We start from the raw sequence: 27,306 nt of genomic DNA, 5'->3' as shown, positions 1-27,306 counted from the left end.
CCGAGGGTGGGTGGCCACCAAGGGTCGTTCCACGCATTGAGTTGAGGGCCCATGATGAGTACTTCTGTCTTGTTTGCAATGAGTTGAAGGCAGCTGTTTCTCATCCAGTTGGCGACTGCTTCCATGCCTTCATGGAAGTTTTGTCTGGCTTTGTTGGGTACTTTGGAGAGGAAGAGTTGGGTGTCGTCGGCGTAGGAGATGATGTTGAATTCCATAGCTTCTGACGACTGTGGCCAGCGGGGCCATATAGACGTTAAACAGCGTGGGGCTGAGGGAGGATCCCTGGGGAACTCCGCAGGTGGTGGGTGTGGGGTCTGCGAGGAAGGGAGAGAGTCTCACTCTGTGGGTTCTGCCGGAGAGGAAGGACTGGATTCAGTTGAGTCTTTGTATCAGGATGTGAAGGGAGGTGTGTATTGGTTAACATTTAAGAAGTACAGTGAACGTATATAATATTGTGTAAGGTTATAATTTACCGGTCACGCCAGGTGTTAAACATTTTCAGGGTTGAAGCATTATTGTTGCATATTGAGACCAGTTTGATAAGATTTTTGTTGATGGGGCCCTCCATTAGTCGCGGCCAGTCTGTCAAGAGATCTAAGCCCCACATGCAATAAAAACTGTTCATGCATTGAAATAGGTGTTGACAAACCTTTGGCAAACGTAATTTGGAAAAGAACAAAAAACTCTACCCCTGAAGTGTCCACATCTTGAATGTGGTGAATAATACACTGTTGTCCTTCAGCCTCGATGGCCGCATTCAGCCATCACCCCTAGGGTGATTCCAAATGGAGCCAGGATGCTTCAACTACTAATCCTCGGGGCGACATGCGTATTAATGGATAGCAGCAATTCACTTACGCCTGGATCCATGCGTAGCTTATTGGCGTGATCAAAACAGCCAAGGAAGGCATAGCAGTGGTTCCAGCTCAAAGGCCAGTGTCCATCTGAGGTTCTCAGCAAAGCCCTCTAAAGGGAAGGAGTAAGGGCTCAGAGCGTTGGTTCATCATCTTTCCATAATCCTTGACCTCTTGCACCAGATCATCCCAGTAGGTCTTCGAGGAGGATAATTGGTGTTGTTTCCATCCGTACAATAAGGCCTAATGGAGCCACCCTTGTAGCTTTGCATGCTTTGAGTGAGCACGTCAGCATTCTGGGAAGAATCAACTCATTTGGGTTAACTGGAAGTTCTGTTGCTGAACTTGTCCATACATATACAGCCTACTAAACGTGTGCAGAGTAGATTTGACCGGCAATAATTACTTTGAATGTGTTGATGATTATGCCAGTTGTCTCGCTTAGTATCCATGTCAATGGCATCTCATTATCAAAGATCATTTATGTGGTTTTTTTTTACCTTTCTCCAGGGATTCCTTTCCATTTGATCAGCAATTTACAATTTTGATGAGATTTATTGTGGACCAGACGCAAACTCCAAACCTTAAGGTAAGCCAGCCACAAGTGGTTTGTTAAAGTGTGAATATTGAATGCAAGTTCAGCATTTTGGTAGAAGCACTGTGCCCTTTTAAGCATATTGTACAGTTGGGAGAAGTCAATGGGTTATTCATTTGCTTATTGTGAGTGTTATTTACATATGTTTCTGTTGACAATTTCTGAGCTACTTTTCAAGATCACTTTGCAATATATCCAATAGAGAGTGTGTAGCACAGAATATTGGTGATAATTTACATATTGCCACAGATAAGCAGACCACTGCTTGACAAGGCTTGTACAGCCCCATGAGGTCGTTAGAGTTAAATCCTATAATTATTCAATGAAGCTTCATTGAGGTAATTAACACAATAACTAACATGCAGCTTTTGCCCCAGAATGTAGAAGGATCTCTTGTCTAGTAGATTATGAGCCCAGTGATATCACCAATGAACTATTTCATTAAGTGATGCCTGAGCTAAAGCATATGTACCAAACTACAAAAATATTGGCATTCTGTAAGGCTGTTTAAGTAGTAATCCTCTTGAAGTCAGTGCTGACCTGCATCTATACATCTGAAGAATACCTTTCAAGACGGAATAGCAGTGAAATAATTATTTGCTGATGGTGGCATCCAAAGCATACAAATTACTCACAAATCCAGAGACTCTATTTGCAGAACGTATTGGTCGCTGGAACATAAACGCCAAAGAAAAAAGTGGATGGATCACAATAGGGCTAGACGGTTTTCCAGCATTTCAGATTTATTGCTATAATTGGAGAAAGCTAACCAAGACATTGTATGGGTTTGGGGATTTTTTCGAGCAGCTAGATGAGGTGTATGCCTTACCACCAGTTTCTCCCACCATGAATTAACTCAGATTTATGATCTCAAAGAGCAGTACTACAGCGAAATAAATACTTTTGTCAGCTTAGCAAATATAACCGATCTCACTGTTTATAATATGATGACTATGATATCGTGTGACGTAAGCTACAAAAATGAACTTACAGTATTTGTATTAGCAGGTTTTGGACTAACTGGAAAAGGAGTCACAAGGTTAGAAAAAGTTTCCAGTTTGCCATAGGTAATTCTCTCAGCAGTAAGCATTTAGTGAAAAGGTGTTGATTTAGGAAGCACCTTATTTAATCTGTAATGTGGAAATGTTGCAGCCAAACACGCTGGATAAAACAAATGCCTGGGAAATAGAACAGAGCACTCTAATGGTATAGTGGGATGCAGAAATAAAAATCTAATATTGTACCGCAATAATAGCCTCCTAACCAAAACTTTGGGGTATAGACAGCTGTATGAATTCTGTAGGTTTTAGGGCGACTTCAAAAAAGGGAGCTCTATAGGTATAATAATACTCGGAGTAGAGCCTGAGGTGGGTGATATCAAACTCTAGTTGCTAGAAGGCAAATTACAAATTCCCCTAACTATTGATAGTCTGTTCTCTTGAGTGCAAGTCAGTGGAGCTATTATTTTATTCCAGATTTAAATGGGTTACCTACCATTCACCAGAGTTACCTAAAGCATTTAGCAAAATTCACGTAATACTAGTGTAAGTGAAATATGTTCTCCATATGTTCATCTGAACGTTATGTGCAGACTGTTGGTCCTCAACAGAAGGAACACATTTGTCCGGCATATAGCTAGTTCAAGAGCAGCATTGTATTTGATTCAGATGTATGCAGGTGGCCTGCTATCACTAGTTCAGCAAAAATTGAATCAGCCTTCAACGCAAATGAAGCACAGAGTTGTGGCTCTCTCTAATTCTGTATGAGCAGTGCATGTGACCCATATTTCCTAATTTGAGACACATGCTGAGCATATTGCATCACTTCACGAGAAAATGACTAACGGGATAAATGTCAACAGATTTGCATAGTCAATCAGTGAAAACATGAAAGCTATATCTAAGGGCTACTACGTTGCGCTCACTAGACTCATTACTCTTCTTATTAGTATCCAGCATCTCTAGTATCATAACATACCTTCATAACAGTTCCATTGTGCACAGAGCGTTCTCAGACAGTCTCCACTAAACAAAGAGCATGCCTTTTGATGACACAAGACCCGGGTCTTCACTGGAACGTGAGTTGTTTTTTCTGAATGTTAATTTCCTTGTATGTAATTCTACAAGAGTGAGGCTATGTGCTGTCAGATCGTTGCAATATAATTTGAGTTGCTGGTTAGTTTTGGACCCGACATCACAGAATTCTGATCCGTTTGTATTTAACGATAATGAGCACCAGATATCTGGGCAAGATGACCATACCATGTTGTGCTTTACGCATATGGTCTTAAAGTCCATTCAGCTTTGTACTGATAGCGAGTGTAGGCGATTGAGAGGAGTTGTGGTCTTGTGAGTCGCTCCACATATCTGTTTCTCTGTCCTGGACTTTAGGCATGGCAAGTGATGTTATGCTTCTTCAACAAGTACTCACACATATTTATGGTACTGCAAACATAGATTCGAAGAACTCACCAATGCTGATATTTCAGGTTTAAAAGACAAGGTATTGTCCATCATAATTCACAAGGTCCCTTATCCTCCAGCAGAGTAGACACAGGCAAGAGAAGCAATATCTAGGAGAGGTACGTTGAAGACCAACATCTGCTTTTGCTCCTTCCTTAATCAACTAGTGTGTCTGCTATCACTCTCAGGGTTCCTCCAGCCTCACATATGAGGTTGGTTCCTACCTTGTGCGGTATCTCAATCTCCCAATTCCATAAACTGAGTGTCACTGATATGCATATGAAAATCTTTGATATTAAATAGCCTCAGCTATTAGTTTTGAATTGCTGTCAAACAAGAGGAGACTTTAAGGTGGAGCCCTGTAGCTTCTACAGCTAAATATTTCTCAGTAGGCTTGACGTTTCCAGGTATGACCCTACTGCTGGCTATTTGATAAGGAAGCATTGTGTCCATTTCAGTGCTAGCCTTGTTACACCTGTGTGATCATCCCGCCTCTGTTTGCCTTTCAGTAGTATCACAAAAGGTTCCTTTTTTTGAGGCAGGGTGGCACGAGATGTATTGGGATTGAATGGAGGCGAGGAGTTGGACGCAGTGGAGGACGTTTTAATTTCTGATTTGCAGGCCATGAATGCTAGAGTACGAGGCTACAGGAAATTAAGATAGCCTGATGAGAATGCCTCTTCTCTCAAAGTTCAGAGTAGATAGTTGCATCTATAGTTGTTTTGGAGAAAAGGGGTAGACACACAAGCCTTCCAGTAAGACTCTTGGGAAGGTATCCATCAATGTGAATCAGTCTATTTAAAAAAGGCACTGCTAATGGGAAAGGAGCTGTGAGAGACCACCACATTGTGTAAGGCTTATAAGGGTCACAGTATGATGTATTAAATGCAGAGTTAGGACATTTTGGTAGGTAGTTGTTTTTTTACCTGAACATTGACGCATTATGGAGTTGCTTCTCACCTAAAATGATAGAGACAAATAAGATACAGATGGTTGAGGGTGATGTAAAAGCAAGAGTGAAACTATGTACTTGTTTAGAAATTCTGATTTTACAGGAGATTGGGAAAATGGTGGCCCCTGGGTTTAAGATAGTACTTGCTGGCAGTTTTCTTGGTTATAAGCCCTTTCCATTAAACCATGACTGGTAAAACAGTGGTATACCACGATCGCTAACAGTTGTAAATCAGCCAAGGGAAACACTGTTTCCCTCACTCAGCATTATTGGACCTGCAGATAAAATGAAACGAGACAAAACAAGCACATCGACTATATAAGGAAATTTAGTTGACAGATCTATGGCATTTTGGATCCTTTTCCAATTGGTTCGTTCTAAATAAACATGCCAACTCCACAAGTCGTTTAAATTGTCTGCTGAAGCCTGTGCATGAGTATTAGAGCTGCTGCTGCTCCATACATCTTCTGAAGTTATCCTGCTTGAATCTTTCAGGTAAAAGTTGCAATTCTGAAGTACATAGAGTCTCTGGCCAGGCAGATGGACCCAACGGACTTTGTGAGCTCCAGTGAGACCAGATTAGCGGTTTCAAAAATTATAACGTGGACAACAGAGCCAAAGAGCTCAGATGTGAGAAAGGTAAGGTTCCATGTGTCAGTGGCCTTCAGAAATGGTTCTGGGGGAGGAAGGTTAAGTGTTGAAAAGCCATTGGAATCCTTACTGTACATAGTGTGGCCACCTCAGGCCACATCATCAAACACTCTAGTCCTGGGGTTTTGCTTGCAAATAATTTATATATCAGATGCTTTCATCTAAGTAGTTGAACTGAAGCAAAGAATGTATACAGAACCCAGGATATAGGCTTAATACTCAAAAGCCCAGCACTGGAAACAGTGTACATAATGAACTGGAGAGAGGTAGCAGACATATTTTTAGAGGGTGCCCCAAGAAGTAAAAGGCATCTTGGATGCAGTGGACCTGCTTCTGGAGTTGAATTGTTCAGGTTTTTTCGGCGTATTGTAATAAAAATCATATTCAGCATTTTCTAGTTTTGCATTTGTTTGTCAATTCAGTCACCCTTTTTGTGTCCTCTCTTAATCATCTTGTGTTTTGGTAGCACATTTGTGCTAAAGGACAGCTGTTTGGTTAAATATATAGAGTTGGGCCTCTTGATCTTGTTTATAGAGGATGGATTTAGAGGTCATTCTCCGGTAACATGTCAGGCTAATCACAAATTACCTTTGATGGGTGGATCTTCTTCTGGTTCAGTCATTGATGTTAAAAAGTCACTGTTGCTTTCACAATAAAGAAGACCGTGTCTGCCATAGTTGGATTAATGTTAAGGGTTCCAAAGTTGGCTTTGGCAAAATGAAGGCAGGGGTAGCTTGAAAAGCGTCTTGTTGATTTTGTAATGGAAATGGGTAGGTGTGGGTAGGAAGGTGGAGACACTGAGAGAAAAATAAATTACCCTAGTAGCTAGGTAAGAAGGTAGAAGTTAGTGATATGAAAAAAATGCATTATGAAATGGTAGTTAGTGCGATTTCTAAGTGATGGAGATAGATATGATTGTGCTTTAAAGAAGCTGGTGATCAAAATAATTTGCAAAAGATGTAAGTGTTGTCAATATTCAGGGAACAGACAAGTGCAGTGCTTCCCAAACGTTTTCGAGCCACAACCCAGTTTTTAGAACAAAAAAACGTTTGTGACCGACCTAGTATTAATGGGATTAGGAGAGCAATATTTTAATGTAACTAAAGTGTTGTGTGGTAGCACACTATCATTTACAGACTGCTAATTTTCCAATAAAATGGCCACTAAATTTGCAGACATAGAGTTTTACTGCTACAGCTGTATTGCACATAAATTATAATGTTTGAAAATCGTCTTTCAGTGAATATTTATCATTTATACATCGCCAGTGAAAGTGTCTTGATTTGTTTTGATTACATTGAAATCTTTGTTTCCACCACGATAGAGAATTATAAAATGTGCTTCAGATTTGCTTTCCAATCTGCTGGACGTGTACAGATCATTTACAAATGTTTACATTGTGTTATATGTTACAAAAATACCATCCTACACACCCCATGTATCCCAGGAACATTGTCACTTAAATCACTTCATTTTCTTTTAATGCAAAGTGGGAGGAGTTTGGAAACAAAGAAATAAACAGCAATTTGTCAGAAGACATTGCCTGACATTTGAAGTCTCTTTCAAGTACATTAAATGTGACAAGATAAAAATAAAATTTAAATGGATCTTTATTTATTGTTTGGACTTTCTGGCCCCACCAAAAATTGTCTTGTAACCCACAGTTTGGGAAACACTGGGCTACTGAATGGTGAAGAAGGGAAATATTTTGGCAAAGTGGTCTTGGCTTGAAAGTACCGTTTAACCATGGCAGCATAGAAAAGGCTATTTTGATAATGCAGACTTGTTTCGGTTGTGGCTTGGGAAGATGTAAACAGGCAAAGTGTGAGGAAGAGTTTTGGTGGCTGTGTTGTGAGTTACCTGATGATGGTTTATAGATTGAGCTAGTTGATAGTCAGAGGAAGGATAAAGAGGCTGTGGTAGTTAACCTACTAGGCAGTTGAAGTTAGTAATGAGTCTAGATAGGTCTAAGTGATGCTGGTTCTGGAAAAAGATAAGTGCTGATAGAGTTTATCAAAGAAATCCGGAACTTGTTGCAAAGAAAAGTTGTTAGTGATTGTTTAGGAAAGGGAGTAGATGTTACTAGTGCTCAGGAAGGGATGGGGGTGTTGAATGTGGTTTGGTATTGAAGGAAACAAGTGGTGATTAGAGAAGTTGTCATGGTTGACGTTTCCAGAGGGTGTTGGTGCTGCCTTATAAAGGCATCATACTGCCAGTGATTACAGAAAGGGTGGTGTTCTGGTTTGGAAAGCTGGTAGAAGATGTCATGAGAGCACGGTGTTGTTGACTATTTGTGGGTTAGAAGCGGAACTATAGTGAGAGGGTCGGGTTGGAGATATTTTCAGAAATAAATGTGATTGTAGCAATTTGGAAAGCAGCTGGGACTTAGTGTTCAGTGAAGATGTTATCTGCTGGCAGGTAGGGAAAGGATTGATGGCTAGTAGTTCACTAAGCAGTGGGTGGTGTTGAAGTTGTAAAAGAGGTAATGTACTGTTGATTTAACAAAGCCATAAGGGTTGTGGTTAGGTGACAGGTTGACTTGTGTGCACCAGTGCGCTGCCATTTGTGTCTCAGCTCACACCTTTTGGTTCCAAGCAAACGTCAGGCTCAGGGTGAGAGCGATTCAGGTCCAGTTCCCCTCACAATTTGAAAACAGACTCTCAAAAGAAAATGCATTTTCTATATTGTCTTTTGTTTTGCCTTGTTGGGTTCTATAGTTGTGTGTTTGAATTCTTCAGCTTACATCTCTGTTTAATCTATGGGTATGATTATGGAGCCCAAGTTGAAGAACTGATTATATATGGACTTTAATCATAGAAGGCTTTGCCTGGATTATGGCATTTTTCACATTCTTTGCTTTTGCATAATTAAGCTAAATATCAGCAAAATTCACATAATTATGCAAAACGGGCGATTGATGCCACGGTAAATGTTTTCTTTGATTTTGTCACTTATAAAAATATTTACCGTTGAACCATTTTTGACCCGTTAGGTGACTGCATTTCTCATGTGTGGCTTTTGGTTCCTAGAAACCAGGAGACCAGAAGGAAAATTAGCTAGGTCTAAATATTGTTGGATTGTTTTCCTTCAGTAAATGTGGCCGATTCCTTCCGACGAATTTCAATTGTTTTTAGTGATTTTGTCAAAGTTTGAATTGCTTCGCAGTTCAAACGAGGCAACTCACTTTGATCTTTTGCTTGAATATTTCTTTTTCTGATGGTTAAATCCAGCATTCATACAATCCCTCTGCCTCTCTGGCGTAAGTAAAGTATGTTTCTTTCAGACTTACATTCATGCGAACATTCGAGAAGGTACACTTTGTAATGATCATGTGGTCTGATGCAGTTCTGCTTTGCTTGGTACCTCTTATGTAAGTCATATTTAGTAAATCATCAGAGAATTTGGGAATGGATTTGACAATATGTAGGAATTAGAGGTAGAATTTGTTGTGAAGTCACATCCATGTTTGATGCACAGTATTTGATAGTACACATTAATGTCTCAAAGAAGCTAACTATATCTAACCCTTTAGTATAAAATAGCAGAGTGAATGTGCTCTGTCGTGGTGCTGAATGAGTGGATGATGTGGTGTTGCCCTTGACTGTACAGATGCTGTATCGGAAGCCATTTATAGGATGATTGGCGCATGTTTTTGTCAACACAAGAATGCTAGCGAAAAGAAAGAGTTTTAACTAGGTGGCCCAACAGTAATCCTGTGGTGACTTTGTAGTGGTTGCTGGAAGTGTTCTCGTTTACCAATTTTTACCTGATGAGAATATATGGCTTTAAGACTTCAAGAGAAAATATAAAAAATGGATTCAAACCATGACTCGGTCTTCCAATTTATGTGTCTGAATGATAAAACAGCAAATGTAAAAGGATACTTAAGCGTGGATGGCCGCCGGATTTGTGGCATTCTTGTTTTCTTTGTGTACTATATGTTTTTGATCAAAGTGAGACGATTTGACCACCACGTTTGTTAATTTCCCTTTACCAAACAGTAGTTGAAGGATGGTGATAAATGGTAATGGTGGCTAAGAATTGTGAAGAAATGGGCTTCGGGGTGTTGCGAAGTGTGTGATTAGCTGCCATGCTTAAAAGGCTTTGGTGGTCTTTATGCAGGAAGGGTAAGTAGCGCCTGGTTAATGGATAGGTGGTCACTTTAGTGATCGAAGTCAGCAGATGTCCGTCAGTTGGTTAATAGCCCGATGAACCACGGCTGTTATGAGTACATGTGGGAAGCCTGGTTGCGAAAGATATCAGCGGATTGAGAATAATGGTGTTTCAAAATGAGAGGCAATAAGAGTGATCGAGAGGGTGGAGGGAGCAGCAGGTCATAATGGACAAGTGTTCGGCAGCACACGAACTTCCCATTCATGTATGGAATGGTAAGTCTGATGGCAGTTTGTCTAGTGCCTAGGCTGTAGTGTTGGATTGGTTGACTGCAAATGTTGGAGGTGCTTTTTGAATGTCTAAGGTTTTGTGACTCTGATTTAACAACTGGGGGGGGGGGGGGTATAAACTGGATCGCAGAACGTTTTTAATTAAATGTTCTGACAAGTGTATGTGATTATACCTGGTGTTTTTTTAATACTATCAAGTGTTTGTACAAAGAGTTTCACCTGTTTATTTAGTTCGTTTACGACTGGTTTCGCTATGAGGAAAACAGGCCCATCACAAAAATACCCAAATGACCACTTACAATCATCTCCCGAAATCCACGGTGTCGATAGACCACGACATTGTTTCTACTGTACTGCCAGTTCTTGAAACCGCCCGTAAAATGCGGAAGCGCTGCGATGTTTCCCTTTTGGGATGATAGTTTCAGCCCCTCCAAAGTAAAAATGTGAAAAGCATGTTGAGAAAATTAGAGTGCATGTCTGCGGAAGCACTGTTCCTTCGCTAACCATTTAAATTTGCTTTGTTCAGAATATGGTACCGACAGAAATCTCTACTTCAGGAAGTGAGAGCTCAATTAATTTTAATCAACTCCTTGTGGTACGTAGCTCAAGATGTAAATTATCCCATTTGTAGAGCATAAGATAGATTGACAGGAGGCCAAGAATGAAAACTGTTCTTAAATTGTGAGATTTTTCTACAAGTTTGCATTTTCATAAGCAAATTGTCCATCTTACCTCACCAGCTCTCTGCGACATTTGAATTTTCATCGTGAATCGATTCTACAAAATCTACGCTTTAATTTTTTTCCCTTTTGTTTTGGTGCCCCCTAGGGAATATTTAGGGAAGTGTGGCATTTATACATGATGTAACACTTTTATTTACTAGAAAAAGACAATAGGAGAATGCAAACTTGCAGACTCGGACACGGAAAGTACAATCATATATTGTTGGCTTGTTCTTCTGGGAAGATTATTTCTCCCAAGTATTTGTAGTATCTTTTTAATTCTTATTGCCCAGTCCTTTAAATGCTGCAGGGTAACTTTGCGAGAGACCATGGTCTTTTACTGGGATATCTGGCTTCCATTGAGCTTGACTACTTTTTCAGACTGAATTAATTGTGCTTGTTTATAGCTAACCTTGAGGGAAGCAAAAGGTTTTCAGGGGAAAACGTTGCTCATTATTACATTTTAGCCCATTTCCTACATATGTGTCGTTTTAAGGTTTTTAAGGTTCTATAACTCTTTTTCACCACATATGCAGAGTGATCAGAACATTCAGCATTATTTTGGTATTAGAGCTACATAGTGAAGAACCTGCACGGAAACCACCTTCTCGATTGACATTGGAGTCATTAAATGTGTATGTTTGACATATATAACCTACATAAACTTGATACTTCGAAGGTATAGTAGATGAGTGGGGTGATAGAGACCTAGGAGTGATTTTATTCCATTAGTTATAGAGTTTTATAGATTTTCTACCTTAGCATGATACAACAACATAGTATAGGATAAGTATCACTACATATCTATCATAAATGTAGACAATCAGCCTAATTCCAGACCTGCAGGTGTGTGTGCATATTGGTGTATCATTTAACATTATTCAAGAACAACAAAACCCACCGCCCCTGGCCCCTCCTCCCACCCCCCTGCTTCCGTCATTCAGTGTATGAGTTAAGCCATCTATGTTGCAAGTGTCATTGATCCTCCTGGAGTACATCTACTAGAAGGGAGGGCCGACGTATATAGACTACTCAGGAACAACACTCCTCTACTTGAGTCACATGTGGGAAGGGTGCGACTAAATCAGAACCCCAGGGTTCGTAATATGCGTAAACCAAAGGCTTTCTATTCTCTCTCTTCGTGCAACATCTCTGAAGGACTCTGCTCGTCACAGTGCAGCTAGTCTTGCATCTCATTCTGAGCCCTAAACGCTTGCACTAATGTGTCCCACTCCAGGGCTATTGGTTTCTTTCTCATCCCTCTATATTCCTCTCTCCTAAGAGCTGAACTTTCAGCCTGGCCCCAGCGTAATACTTCCTCCCTCCATGTCTGTATGGTTGAGGTCTGGGGAGGCTTCCAGCACCTCATTAGCTGTCGTTTCGCCAAAAGCAAAGCCAGATCCATGAGGTGTGCAGTTACCTTAGAACTTCGTGGGTTAGGGTGTGACCCCAGGAGGAAATTAGCAGGCGTCAGTTCCACTGCTACCTCCGTGGTCTCTATCAAAGTGGCTCCTATGGTGGCCCAATACTGTGAGAGGGAAGGGCATGCCCAGAGCATGTGGAGAGGGTCGGCATCAATGGCATGACACCGAGGACATTGCGCTGTTGTAGAGTGAGGCATCCTATTGAGCCTGTGTGGAGTGAGGTACGCAGGATACAAAAGGTAAAATTGTATCAGTTTAAATCTAGTATTGCAGGATACCTATTTAGCATATTGTAATATGAAAGTCCACTCTATAACAACAATATCTCTACCTATATCAGATGCCCACTTAGTTTTCAGCGTATCCAAGGATCTGTGGAGATGTGCTTGGAGTCCTCGGTATAGCCATCTAATCAGATCTCTGCTGTGCCCCATTGTGTGCAATGCCTGAAAGGCTTAATGTGTGCCTGGTTCAGCGCCCTGTGGTGCCCAGTGATTGCGTACATAGGACAGTAATTTAGCATGGGTTAAAAAAAGTGTTTCAGACACCCCATGTAGTTGCACAAAGCCCGAGTGCGGCATTAATATGCCATCCTCAAATAAGTCCCCTAGTGTACGCGGTCCTTGTTGTTCCCACACCCTGAGCATAGCTGCCGTAATCGTTCCTGAGGGGGCTACGGAGCCCAAGCAGTGGCATCTTGGGACCATTAGTTATAGAGTTATGTTATGATTTTTGTCCTTAATTTTATAGGAGCTGACAGCCTTATTAAAAGAAATGATCTAATTGAAATTTACTTGAAGACTCTTAACCTTGAATCTCTTCCTGGTGCCAGATGGGATTTGAAAAGTTAAAATACCTCAGCTGCGTTGGTAGGTGGCACTATAGCACCAGTTTGATTCCACTTCCTTCCTTATGTGATGTCACAGAGCCGTATATGGCAACACCCATGTGCTCCACAGTCAGTTTATTTTTTTCCATAGCCTTTGAAGTCGATATAGAACTGCCCTCTGCTGAAGTGTCTTTTTGGGAGAAATGTTACCTCTGAAAAAACCCAAATCGAAAAGATTTTCATCTTACTGCTCTTGCACATCAATTTGGAGCATGAATTCTGCAGTCGACTCTGTTAATGGTCGTGGCTTTGTGTGTTCAACAGATATCGAGTAGCAAGAAGGAACTTTCCATGTCTTAAACCAGTGACAATACAATGGAGACCTCACTTGTCTGTCACCAGAGGCGGGTTCCATTCTGGTTCTCCTCCTGGTGCTCTGGACCTATTTCTGTCCACTGTCACTAAACCTGCTCAAGTTGCAGCTTTACCCAAGCCTTGTGGGTATTGATTTGTGAAATGAGGAATCTGCAGAACACGTTATTTGCCATTTTAGCAGTCTTTCTGGTGGATACGCTACCAGCAGATTCCTGACTGTCCCACCAGACTCCCTGTTTTGTGGAGTAGTCTGGCAAGTTTACATAAGGTTCCGATTTAGTTTTTCCTGCTGATTTTGTGGGTCTCGTTTCCGCCTGGAAGGGTATGTAAAATATATGGGAACTGACATGAGGGGGCTTGGATTGTACCATATACAGCTCTATATTGCTGCATCAGGAGAAGCACCAGAGTTCAATTGGAAAGTCATGGTGCCACCTACCAGCACAGGAGCATTATTTCAACTTTTGTAGATCTATTCTGGTATCTGAAGGAGAGTCAAATGATAAAAAATCTGAAGGAAGATAGCTGAAGTATCTACCAGAAATATTTTTACTTAAGGTAAGTAACTTATTCTTAAGCATCTTTAGCACCCCATTGTAAACAATGCTTAATCTATAAAAGGTGGAACAGGCTGAAAAGGACATACCATGCTTCTGTTCACAAACTATTGAGTGTTGCAAATGAAAATCCCAACTAACCGGGCCAATACAGCACTAAAAGAGTCAATAAGGAATGACTGTTTTTAAGAAAGCCTCAGCTTTTAGAATGTATGGTCATGGATGGAGAACCTTCTAGATCTGACAAGGACGTCTATCAAAAATGAACTTAGAATGACTATAATGCATGCTTACTTTCAAACGCACCTTAAAGCGGCAGGCACCTTTACTACAATGGAGGTATACAGGGAGTGCAGAATTATTAGGCAAATGAGTATTTTGACCACATCATCCTCTTTATGCATGTTGTCTTACTCCAAGCTGTATAGGCTCGAAAGCCTACTACCAATTAAGCATATTAGGTGATGTGCATCTCTGTAATGAGAAGGGGTGTGGTCTAATGACATCAACACCCTATATCAGGTGTGCATAATTATTAGGCAACTTCCTTTCCTTTGGCAAAATGGGTCAAAAGAAGGACTTGACAGGCTCAGAAAAGTCAAAAATAGTGAGATATCTTGCAGAGGGATGCAGCACTCTTAAAATTGCAAAGCTTCTGAAGCGTGATCATCGAACAATCAAGCGTTTCATTCAAAATAGTCAACAGGGTCGCAAGAAGCGTGTGGAAAAACCAAGGCGCAAAATAACTGCCCATGAACTGAGAAAAGTCAAGCGTGCAGCTGCCACGATGCCACTTGCCACCAGTTTGGCCATATTTCAGAGCTGCAACATCACTGGAGTGCCCAAAAGCACAAGGTGTGCAATACTCAGAGACATGGCCAAGGTAAGAAAGGCTGAAAGACGACCACCACTGAACAAGACACACAAGCTGAAACGTCAAGACTGGGCCAATAAATATCTCAAGACTGATTTTTCTAAGGTTTTATGGACTGATGAAATGAGAGTGAGTCTTGATGGGCCAGATGGATGGGCCTGTGGCTGGATTGGTAAAGGGCAGAGAGCTCCAGTCCGACTCAGACGCCAGCAAGGTGGAGGTGGAGTACTGGTTTGGGCTGGTATCATCAAAGATGAGCTTGTGGGGCCTTTTCGGGTTGAGGATGGAGTCAAGCTCAACTCCCAGTCCTACTGCCAGTTCCTGGAAGACACCTTCTTCAAGCAGTGGTACAGGAAGAAGTCTGCATCCTTCAAGAAAAACATGATTTTCATGCAGGACAATGCTCCATCACACGCGTCCAAGTACTCCACAGCGTGGCTGGCAAGAAAGGGTATAAAAGAAGGAAATCTAATGACATGGCCTCCTTGTTCACCTGATCTGAACCCCATTGAGAACCTGTGGTCCATCATCAAATGTGAGATTTACAAGGAGGGAAAACAGTACACCTCTCTGAACAGTGTCTGGGAGGCTGTGGTTGCTGCTGCACGCAATGTTGATGGTGAACAGATCAAAAAACTGACAGCATCCATGGATGGCAGGCTTTTGAGTGTCCTTGCAAAGAAAGGTGGCTATATTGGTCACTGATTTGTTTTTGTTTTGTTTTTGAATGTCAGAAATGTATATTTGTGAATGTTGAGATGTTATATTGGTTTCACTGGTAATAATAAATAATTGAAATGGGTATATATTTTTTTTTTGTTAAGTTGCCTAATAATTATGCACAGTAATAGTCACCTGCACACACAGATATCCCCCTAACATAGCTAAAACTAAAAACTACTTCCAAAAATATTCAGCTTTGATATTAAGGAGTTTTTTGGGTTCATTGAGAACATGGTTGTTGTTCAATAATAAAATTAATCCTCAAAAATACAACTTGCCTAATAATTCTGCACTCCCTGTATTTGTGTATGAATACTGTTCTCTGACACCGGGTTTGTTGCCTTATAGGATATCACTGTTATTTGTGTTTTTAAGTCTGAATGAGTGAGTGCGATTCGATGCACTATGCTAGTTCTGCTTAATCTGCTACCCTCACATTTTTGGATAATAGGTGTCAAGTTGGGCCTTTCCTTTATAGATGTCTATTGTGTTTTTTACCTCCCGCAATCACTTAGAAAATTCTAGTGTGCTTTCAATGACTCTGAGTTTGTACTATCTTGTCTTGTTTAGGAATAGCTTTTCTTCCTCAAACCAGTGTATTGCAAGTGGATTTCTGCCATATTGATGTGGATGTTAATATAGAACACCCACAATGGGTTCTATATTGTGATTTCAGAAAGTCACTATAATATAATGGTAATTAGTAAAAACCCTATGCTCTGTAGGGCACAGTTAACAAATTTACATCTCTGCTATGACCCGCACTGCAGCGCAGCATGGCTAGCTACTGCATGCTCTAGGATCACGAGCCACAGCATCACAGCATGTGACGTTTCCGATGACAGAGGCTCCTCTGAGTCATACTTAGGTGCTGGGATCAAGGATTTTATCAACTTGTATTTCATATATTTGAGTTAGTTATATTGTGCCCCATCGTAGAATCATTTTCAAATGGAAGTGTGTTTATTTGGTCAGCACTTAGCTTTTCATCAGTTTGCTGCACTTTGGGTTTAGGGATTAGATCGATTTTTTTTTTCTCAGTTATTCTTCTCTTCTAGACGAAGACAAAGAGCACATAAGTATCACTAAAAACATTATTTTAACTTGGTAGTTTTCGTTATCCAAGTGCTGGAGATTTAGGTACCTCCAGGTGAGCGGCTCACATCTGAAGCAAAACTACTGGGTTTTTAAGGAAGCTTACTTTGTTATGAAAGTTGTTTCTTGGAAAACAGTTGTGTGACGTGTGAGAGTGTGCTTACTTTAAATCCACGTTAGCCATCATAGGACATCGAGCTCTGGCTCTATTACAGTTTTTCAGGACAGTCACAGACTAAATGATTTCCAGTGCTGTATATTGTGTTTACATTTGCCTTATGGAGATATTCTGAAATATTGTCATTGGTCTGCCCCTCCATGTATCCCTCCATTACCCCAGATCTAGGTTGGACATAGCTGCTTTAAATATTACTACCCAGTCTAAGAAAAAATGATCCACCTATTCATTTCCTTGAGCATACTCTATTGGCAGGGCCAAAATGTTGCCTTGATGTGAAAGCAAATTGCTTTACAAAAGTGAACAACATTGTACAAAGACAAATCATTCATCATGCCATCAAACCACTCTCAGCAGCATTTAGTGATCATACTTCAAACTAAGAAGAATTATCCAGCTTTGTATAAGAGGACAGACATTGTTTAGTGAACAGATATAATATTGTTTGGTAGTAGCAATTGGTTAGGATGTGGCAGAACTCAGACGAGAAACATGAAAAGTATGTGCACTGCCAGGGATGTGGAATTCCTATCGCCCGACGCCCGGGACATCTTGTTTGGGGTCAAGGGCAACAAGTTTTTATGTTTACTTTGTCCTTGGGACAAGTAGGCCCAACCCCCTGCAGCACAAACCCTTTGGCTGACTGTTTACAGAGAGTTGAACTCTCTGCAGTTGAGGTAATGTGTTTCCAAAGGATAATGCTGTTCGAACTTGTATTTATGGTTCATTATTTGAAAGCCTTCATTATTAGGGTGCGTGCTGTAAATAAATGTTTTAAGGTCACACTTCACTACTGACGTTGGTTCCAGTACAAAAAAAAAAAAACGTGTACACACATGTTTGAAAAGTTTAGGCTAAGAGGCTAAGTATAATGCTCCCAGAATGCTCTCTGATTATATACAAATGAAGTGTCATTTAGTAAAATGTGTTGATGCATGCTAGTATTTCCCAAAAATATTTCTAATGGAAAATCAGTGTAACCATTTTCAACACGATTATGGGAAGCATGAAAATAAACAAACGCTGACAAAGCCAACTGATCTGACATATTTTTATAAGTCTTTTAGTTTCATCAATGCGTGTCTTGTTTTGACATAGCTTTTGTGACACTTTATTGTTGTGGGAGCTACCAGGCCCTCAACATTGTAACAAACATTGGCAAAACCCCCCCAAAAAGTTTTCGAACTCTTAAAGGCCCCGCAGCCGCCCTCCAGGGGGCCCCGTCAGCACAGCACCTGCCCTGAGTGAGTCTGGAGAGGGGGCTCCTCCATGTTCTTTGCAAAGGGGCACCCTCCAGTTTCGTTACGTCACTGATTGCCACTGTAGTTCCTGACACTGAACAAAACTACTTTGTGTGGCAATATGCTTCTTGTGGAAGAGCAGAATGCGATCTCTCACAGTAAAGCCAGCCGAAAGAGAGAGAAATAGAAGTTTAATAAAAACAAAATGTCTTTGTTAACACCAGACCTAATTAGGGACCAAGACCCACATGTAGGTAGCTTTTTGCATGTCGCAAACAGCGACTTTCGCTGTTTGCGACGTGCAAAAAGCACATTGCGATGCACAAACCCAGTTTTGCGATTCAGTAACCTGGTTACCGAATCACAAAACGGGTTTGCGATTCGCAATTAGTAAGGGGTGTTCCCTTCCTAATTGCAACTCGCAGTGCAATGTAGGATTGTTTTGTGACCGCGGGCGCAAACCAATCGCAGTTTGCACCCATTTCAAATGGGTGCTAACACTTTCGCAAAAGGGAAGGGATCCCCATGGGACCCCTTTCCCATTGTGAATGTCACTGTAAACATTTTTTCAGAGCAGGCAGTGGTCCTCTGGACCACTGCCTGCTCTGAAAAAATGAAACGAAAACGTTTCATTTTTCGTTTTTGTTATGCATCTCGTTTTCCTTTAAGGAAAACGGGCTGCATTACAAAAAAAAACTGCTTTATTGAAAAGCAGTCACAGACATGTTGGTCTGCTGTCTCCAGCAGGCCACCATTCGTGAGGGGGTCGCAAATTGCGACCCACCTCATGATTATTCATGATGTGGGCATTTGCGAAGCCCTTGCGAATCACAGATGGTGTCAAGGACACCATCCTACATTCGGATTTGCGACTCGCAATTTGCAGGTCACAAATCGGAACCTACCTACTTGTGGCCCGAAATTCTTAAAGAAAGTCACAAAAGTGCACCCTTGGTATATGTCGTACCCCTATAAAATATTTGTGAACTGTATTTTAGCGTGGGTAAATACGATGTGTAGATTTGCTCATGTGAAAATCTATTGAGCATTTGCAAGTTCATTTTCCCTCCAGCCACTTTCTTCCCAACCCTGGAAGAAGTTCTAATTCTGCCATTGTCAGGAGTAAATGTCCAACCTTTCTTATTATGGGAAAATATTAGAGAGAAGCTGGTAAAAATCTTTAAAACATGCAGGTTAGTAGGTTTGCAGACTCAAAGGCATTCCAGCCCTGGAACTATTGCTTACTGCTTCCTCCAGCCCCAGTATGCAGATCTGCAGAAAGGTGGCAAAATAAGGAAATTGCTACAGTAGGGATAGAAACTCCAAGTATTCAAGCCCTACTATGGTAGTAGCCCTGGCATAATCAGAGAGGCTATTAATTGCTGCCATAATTTGTCGCCACACTACATGGCACCAAAGGGACAAGTAGATCTTTTTACAGGACAAGTAGATTTGAGAAGCAACCTGTCCCCTGGACAAGTAGATATTTTAATAAATTCCACACCCCTGAGACTGCATAGATCAGCTAGTGCAAATGAACCCTTTTTTCTTTGGACTGTGGGTTTTAATTGGCAGTAAGCATCTGGTAGTGGGGTGGATGTCGCTATATTTAAATCTAAAGCAAGTGCTTTCAAACAATTCATATTGTGCATGCAGCAAATTTTTCTTAGAATACTATTTTTAAATGTGCTCTGTTTACCTTATACCTTGAAAGAGAATGTATTCCACAGTTGTGGAATGAAAATAATCTGTTAACTCTGCAAAAGCCTATTTTTACAATTGTTTCCTGAAGCTACCGTCTAGTCATGGATTCCTTACTTTAGTCTCTTTCCATAGAAACTTTTTCCATAGTACGTCTGCTCGTCAGTACAGGGCGTCGCACGACTGTATGGACATCGTCAACCTGATGCAACGTTAAAACAGTACATAGACTGTGTCAGTTCTTTCTTTTTAGCACTTGCAGTGTAGATCTGGTGACGGTTGTTCAGCCCGTCTTTCGGGCTACTTTGACGTTTTCGTCGTACTGTAACAGTGCGCTTCCTGTCTTCGGGGATTGAACCTAGTGGGTCCTGTGGACTGCAAATGTTGGCTGCGGATCCACATTCGGTTTGCATGTGGTGCCTGTGTGCACAACATGACACCGAAGACTGCAACTTCGCCGTAGGCTGTATGCGAGCATCGGATGAAGCTCCTAGCGGCGTGGATGTCGGAGTCATCCTGGTCTTCCCATCGACTGAGGGCTCCTTCTCGATCTGACGTCCGTTTACTGGGCCATTCGAGGAGTTGTTTTCATGGACACCATTCTCCATCAACATCCAAAGGTAAGTCTCACAAGTGGTCAAAGTCCCACCATTCCTCAGTTAAGGAGGCGAGGTCATAGTCTGCCCAGTGTCTCACTCCCTTTTCAGGAGAAGGGGCGATTCTTGACCTGATGAGTGAGTATTATGCTTCCCTTCATGCAGTCTTTGGTCAGTCACCTCCCACTGAGCGGCTGTGGGTCCCAAGGAGGTGCGAAGTACCTTGACTGTATCCACGCTGGCAGGTTTGGCGTCCTTTCACAAAGCTCTTACGGCACTGGTGCATAGCCCTTCAGGGTTCCCACCTTTGGTGCGGTATCCAATCAGCCGTCTCCGGCGACTCCACTGGTGGTGCCGATTGAAGTTAAATGAATTGCTCCGTCTGGAGTCGATGTCCAGGAATCACCTTCTTGACGCCTGTTGACGTCAGGAACGGATCCAGTCATTCCTGTTATCCCTGAGTTTCGTTTACAAGAATCCCCTAATGTTGGTCCTACTGAGGGAAGTGGTGGAGAGGCAGTAGAGGAGTTGGATGTTTATAAAGAGGACAGCTAGTTAACTGACTTCGCTATGGCAAGTGACTTGGATTCTTCTCCAGCCTCAGGCCTACTTTCACCCCCTTGGACTTGCTACAGAGCCAAGTTCATCTTCTGCTAAAGAGAGTTGTATAAGTGTTGGATCTGACTTTTCCTTCAGTGGAATGAACTTCAGATCCTCTAGTTAATATCCTCCATCAAAGCCAAACAGGGGTTGAACCAGCGCTTCCTTACAGCAAAGCTCTACAAGATGTCTTGTTGGGGGCCTGGGCTAGGCCCGATACAGGGATCCCTGTTGACTGGGCTATATCACACAGGCACCGGCTTGCCCCTGGTGATTCATCCTGTCTGATAAGACATCCTAATCATCGAACTTTGGTGACACAAGCCACTTTAGCTTTCCATGATATGGAGTCTCTTACATGTTCCACCTCAGGTGCAAGTGACCACTCTTCACTCCACTCTAGCTCAGATGGATAACCAGGATATGCAGGCTACACCCCAGCTTCCGTTGTGTCACTGTCAAGAGGAGAGATGTAAACAGCCCAACTGTCGAACAGACCCAGACAGGGAATCCACAAAAGGCAGAGCCACAGAATGGTTTAAGCAAGAAAATGCCTACTTTCTAAAAGTGGCATTTTCGAACTCACAATCCAAAAACCAACTTCACTAAAAGATGTATTTTTCAATTGTGAGTTCAGAGACCCTAAACTCCACATTTCTATCGGATCTCAAAGGGAATCTGCGCTGATTTAAAGGCAACCCCAATGTTAACCTATGAGAGCGATAGGCCTTGCAACAGTGAAACCCAAAGTTTTCTGTATTTCACTGTTAGGAGATGTAAAACACACCAGTACATGTCCTACCTTTTAAATACACGGCACCCTGCCTAGGGGGCCACCTAGGGCGTACCTTAGGGGTGCCTTACTTGTTGAAAAAAGGAAGGTTTAGGCATGGCAAGTGGGTACACTTGCCAGGTCGAATTGGTGGTTTAAAACTGCACACACAGTGGCAGGTCTGAGCCATGTTTACAGGGCTACATATGTGGGTGGCACAATCAGTGCTGCAGGCCCACTAGTAGCATTTGATTTACTAGGGACTTAACAGTAAATCAAATATGCCAGTTATAGATAAACCAATGAACAGTCCAATTTACCTAGGGAGCCCTTGCACTTTAGCACTGATCAGCAGTGGTAAAGTGCACAGAGACAGTAAACCAGCAGAAACAGAGTCCAGGATACCATAGAAAAAGAGGGTCAGGAGGCAAAAAGACAGGGGAGACATGCCAAAAAGCTGTCAGGTTTAGCAGCACTCATTAGCAATCATTTTACCTTCGTTTCTGGAAGAAATCAGGAGCATTCTTACTCCAATGATTTAGGACGGACACCATGCAGCTAAAAAATCATTCACTGTGGCATGGATACCACTGATTCTGTGGGTCGAGCTGTGGCCTCCTCAGTTAGGCTTCATCGCTGTGCCTGATCACGTACCTCAGGGTTTTTGGAGCCATTCTAATCTGCGTTGATTGACAAGTCATTTGATGGTGCCCATTTGGTACACAGGCTGATATAGCTTTAAAGTGTTTTCGAGACAGTAGGGGTGGAGCAACGAGTTAGCTTGGTTTCTCTCTACCCTTTGGCTACTTCATAACTTCTGTACTGTTAGTATGGTGCTACTTGTTCTTAAAAAAAATCCACATAAGAGTCTTGCTTTGGCAGGGCTGTGATAGTTATAAGATAATTGGAATGCCAGGTGGGTGTTCATGCTTGGCAGGTGCTAATTTTCCTTAACTTGTCATTAGAGTATTGTAGTGCTCTGAAACCCTGTGGAGCTTTTCATGCCTGATGTTCAAGGCTTCTTTCTATATCATCATTACTTGAAGTCAAGTAATGACTTTATGCTTCAAGTTTGTCAATAATAACCTCCTACAGGATTATCATATTTTACTACACCTGCATTAAGGTGATATTGTTACTGAAGAAAAGCTTGTGCGAAAGAGTTGTTACTTTTATGGTATATATCATACTCTAAGTGGAGTATTTGACTATTTACCATTATGCTGGAGAGCATTTATATGTAGTGTGAAATACTTAATGTGTGAGCTAATATATCAGTGGTACTACATAGGCGTTTGGTTGTTTCACTGCTATGTCAGTGGAAATCCATATTGAAAAGAACATCTTGAAGGTGTTTTTATTATAGCTGCTATTTTTTTGTGGGGAGAAAAGTATATTTATATGCCAAATGATTATGGCTGTCTTCAACTTCTTTCTAACAAGAGAAATTGTATGTTTTCTCTGTTGGAGATAATTTTTTTATGTGTGCCTAATAATGTAGGTCTGGTTGGGATATATATTTACATGGTTCTGTTAAAAGCCATGTTATGCTGCTCTGTGTTCCAACAGGGTATAACAAGCAGTTTGAGTCTAAATATAAGAATAAATAGATTTTCTTCACTAGCTCGTTTGGTAATACTGTCTTACCGTCAAAGGTAGTCTTTCTTACCCATGTTATTTTTGTCTTTATGATGACATTGCCTAGTCCTTTTCTACATTATTGATGGGGTGTTCATGCATGGGTTCACATCCTATTAAGGGAGCAGCTAGCTTAATATTCAATTGTTTAGTTTGCTTCTTACACAGATTGGTCATATTAACATGGATTTTTCTTTATTCCATGTTTTTCATTGTTTGACTCCTTATCAGTGATTCCTTCCAGGAGTCTTTAGTCGTGAAATATATTAGGGCTCACCTACATTCTAACGAATGCTAGTCTTCTTGCATTTCTTGCATGTTTTGTTCTAAGGACATAATTTTAATAGTGTTGATCATGGGTAATGCTATGCCAATGTTCTTAACGTTTTTATAACTTTTATTACTGTGGTCTTTCACACAGTTCTTTTACTAACGAGAATGTTCTTCCTCATAGGTATTATTACGCGTGCATAGTCTATTTCTACAGTAATAGACCAGTTTTCATGTGGGTGAAAGATTTCCAATGCGGTTAGGCCGCTTCTGACACACAATTGACATGGTAACATGGATGAGCTTATTTCCATCCTCTCGTGTTTTATGGTTTTAATGATCTGTAGTTACTTCCACAGGTTTTGATGTCATAGAGTATGTTTTTATGATTATCTGATCTTCTTTTCTCTTGTTTTGGACCAGTTTTACAACACTTACAGACTTTTTCGAGGGTCTCCGTTTGCAGTCCCTCCTCTGGGTTGCTATGCTTTGGTATCTGATTCTAAAGTAAGGAATCTCAGGCTAGACATCTCTGTCAGATGAGCAAGTTACTTTCTTGCGTTAACGCATTATCTGGTAGAGACAGGATCCAGCTGCAGATTCCTTAACGATCCTCCCCTCTCTGCAACCTGAGTACCTGTTTTGTTTCGGGAGATTTCAAGTACCACAGCCATTGGATTGTGCTGTAACTCTTCCACAAATGCCTAAAATATAGTACAATTAACAATATCAGAAAGAGTAGTAACCTTCACCAAGACCTAACTAAAGGATCAGCAGTAAGTGCATTTTACTGTCAGTGACATCATTGATGTCATTTGGGATGTAATCAGTGATGTCATAAATTATGTAATAGAACATATCATTAGTGATGGCATGTGTGAGGTCATAAGCAGTGCTTGGCGGGGCGCAAGTTACAGTCAGCTCTTCTGACTATAACTGGTGACTTTTTGTGGTTTGTTTAGTTCAAAACATTAATGTTGTCACTGACAAATTCAGCCAACTATAACGTTACTTTAACCTTTGGTTGTTTTTAGTGCATATATAGGTAGATATGTATGGATGCAGAGAAGCATTTGGTCTTTTTGGGGTTAAGGTTGTAGGTCCTGTTCCAGTAGACCAGTATTACGCATTCCCCATGATTTTTTCAGCTTTCTCTCTTTATAGAATTCCTTTTTTGGCATATTTGCTCTGTGCTCCTTTTCATGCTTGACAGCGAGGCATGGAATTTCCTGTTGCAAGTCAATGAATTGCATCTGCTGCCTGATTTCAACTTGGCAGCATTGTAAGAGCGCTGTGATCCATATTAGTTTGTTGCTATAGAAATCAACCTAAACAAGAAGCGCTGGGAATGATTCATGGTGATTATGCAATTCCAGAGATAAAGATGCTATGGAGCCTTTAAGTGCACGCAAAAGCGGCACCACTGTGAGTTGGAAGGTCATGAAGAGGTGGCTCCAATCCAGGAGGAAGACAGAGCAGGAGAAGTGACTGGATTTCTTTTGTTGCCCTTTGTACAACACATATTAGATGAAGTAGTAGCTGCTGCTTTACATGCTTGTGAGGATTCACGTGTCAGTCAAACAAGAATTATGAATATGGACGATACTTATCCTGAAGTTCCTCTGGAGGAGTAAGAGGTCAATTTGTTTAGGGAACAGATCTCCCTGAAATGTTACAGCACCTGCAGACTAATCTGTTGTTTTCTGACCCATCACATATAAAGAAAACTGTGATTTCTTTTAATTCAATATCACAGAGGAGAGAATGAATCTCTTCCCTTCTTTGGTGCTATGGAAATGTTTTGAGTAGAGAGTCGAAAGACTTCAACTGTCCTATTTTCTTCTCGATTCCTTTCTAAGCGCTCACCTGTTGAACAATTTAAGAGTTTTCTTCTTCCTTAAAACTTTATTGCTTGATGTGTGAATTTCTTCACAGTGTACAATACTTTCAGAGGCCACAGCCCTATCCGGCACTGGGGGGATAGGAAGGTTGATATGGCAATAACAACAACCTACTCTGATTCAGATTTTGCATTGAGAGAAAGTAACCATGCAACATACACTGTTCAGTTACCAAGATAGTTCCAGACTCTAGCTGATAAAACACAAGTGAATTCTGACTGCTGTCCTGTTTTATCAATTATGAAACAGCAGATCACATTTTTGTGTGGTCTTCCTTTTGGGTCTTATGTGGCAGCATGCAGGCATATTGAATGAAGACATGTAAGGCTGACAATTTGCAGAAAAAAAACCTTTTATATTTAGGCATTTCAATGGAGTTAAACACTTTTGTTGTTAACTTGAGGATCTTGTTAGGAAATCTTCAGAAGCTCAAAGTATCAGTACCAACATGTCCTGCTGGCAGAGCTAGCTCATTGAGCTGAAAAGGAACTTGTTATAGAATACATTTTGAGGTTCTGATAAGCCATTTCGAGGCAGTAATCATTGTCAGAGGTGGGCTGTTTCTGATAAAATCTTGATAAATCCACATGGCAACCCTACCCCCCACTTACACCTCCTCTAAAATCATGACAATCATCGGGTTAATGCTGTGAAGCAAGTAGTTGTTTGTATTGGACTTGGAGATCTACTGTCTCAAACTTTTGACTTCTTGGATTAATCCATAAGGGCTACCAGATTCAGTTTCAATACTCTGCTGATGAAATACTTCTTCCTAGTGCCTGCTGTCATTTTCAGCATGTGGCCCTGCTCAATTGTACTGTTAGATAACAAATCCTTAAATCCAGTAGCAAAGACTGCAGCAGTGTTGTAACTCCATCATTCATGTTCATGGTTAAGAAACCTTTAGGGCACTACAAACCAATTTTGAATCTAAAGACTTTAACTTAATTTCTTCTTTGCCTACATTTCAATATTAGGATGTCTCTGTCCATCCTGTTTTTAGTAGCCTCACAGATTATTTTTTTATCATTCCTTAGCCTTCTCAGACTCCGCCTCCACTTTCCCAATCGTGGCAGTGATGTGGGTTCCAGAGAATTTTAAATGAGGGTTGATCTGTCTCCTTCTTTTCCCCTGATTATAACAATACGCCAGAAACAAGTTTTGGGGTGGCAACATTTGAGAATCACTCAGCCCAAAGTCCTTTGGACATCATTGGGGACACAAAAATCCAAATGCAGAGAATTAACAGCAATGTTTCGAACTCTGTCGTTCTTTGCTCCTCTTCTTCAGGGGCATAGGTAGAGATACAGCAGACAACACAGGTTATAAATATTTGCATACATACATATACAACTGGAGATGGAGATCCAAGTACAACAAGGGAGAGTTGGCCAAGTACCAGAACTGCCTGGCAGAATATAAAGCAATGATTGCCAAGGAGAAAGCAGCTTATTATACCAATGAAATAGAAAGAGCCAAAAATTAAACCAAAGAGTTGTTTCAGACGGTCACCAGATTGATAGCGTTGTCAAATAACAATTTTTCCAACACTAGCCAAACATTTTGTGACTCCCTAGCCAACTTTTTGCAGCAAAACGTTGAAGCTGTTTACAGCAATTTCTCCTCTTCTACCCCTTTTCCGCTAATAGATGTGGCCAACCTAAAACCCTCAGTCGAGAGGCCATGTCTTAGAGAGTTTGCTTCTTCCTCCTGGGGAAAGTCATAGGATTAATTAGTACTACCAAATCTGAGTCCCCGCTGGACCCCTGCCCCCTTAGGGTGGACAAGTTAGCTGCTGAGACCATCGCCACTAATCTTTCATTGGATGTTTATCCCAAACAAAAACTAGACCTAAGTACTCCAACAGCTACCTCCCCTCCCCTACCATCCATA

The 27,306-nt window shown here is 41.2% G+C and overlaps 1 protein-coding gene across 5 annotated transcripts in view; it reads left to right on the top strand.

Moving 5' to 3' along the window:
• Positions 1 to 27,306, top strand: part of CLASP1 (cytoplasmic linker associated protein 1) — a 1,131,138-nt gene that overhangs the window by 829,237 nt on the left and 274,595 nt on the right. For all 5 annotated transcript variants that reach the window (XM_069224628.1, XM_069224627.1, XM_069224630.1 and 2 more), the window contains 2 exons: positions 1,365 to 1,443; positions 5,359 to 5,502. In XM_069224628.1, the coding sequence (XP_069080729.1) occupies positions 1,365 to 1,443; positions 5,359 to 5,502 (223 nt within the window). The remainder of the gene's footprint in view (positions 1 to 1,364; positions 1,444 to 5,358; positions 5,503 to 27,306) is intronic.

The sequence above is a fragment of the Pleurodeles waltl genome, chromosome 3_1 (assembly GCF_031143425.1).
Source record: "Pleurodeles waltl isolate 20211129_DDA chromosome 3_1, aPleWal1.hap1.20221129, whole genome shotgun sequence".
In the NCBI taxonomy this organism is placed as follows: domain Eukaryota; kingdom Metazoa; phylum Chordata; class Amphibia; order Caudata; family Salamandridae; genus Pleurodeles; species Pleurodeles waltl.
Note: the sequence above shows the minus strand (reverse complement) of the source record. Positions and strands in the feature narration are given on the sequence as shown.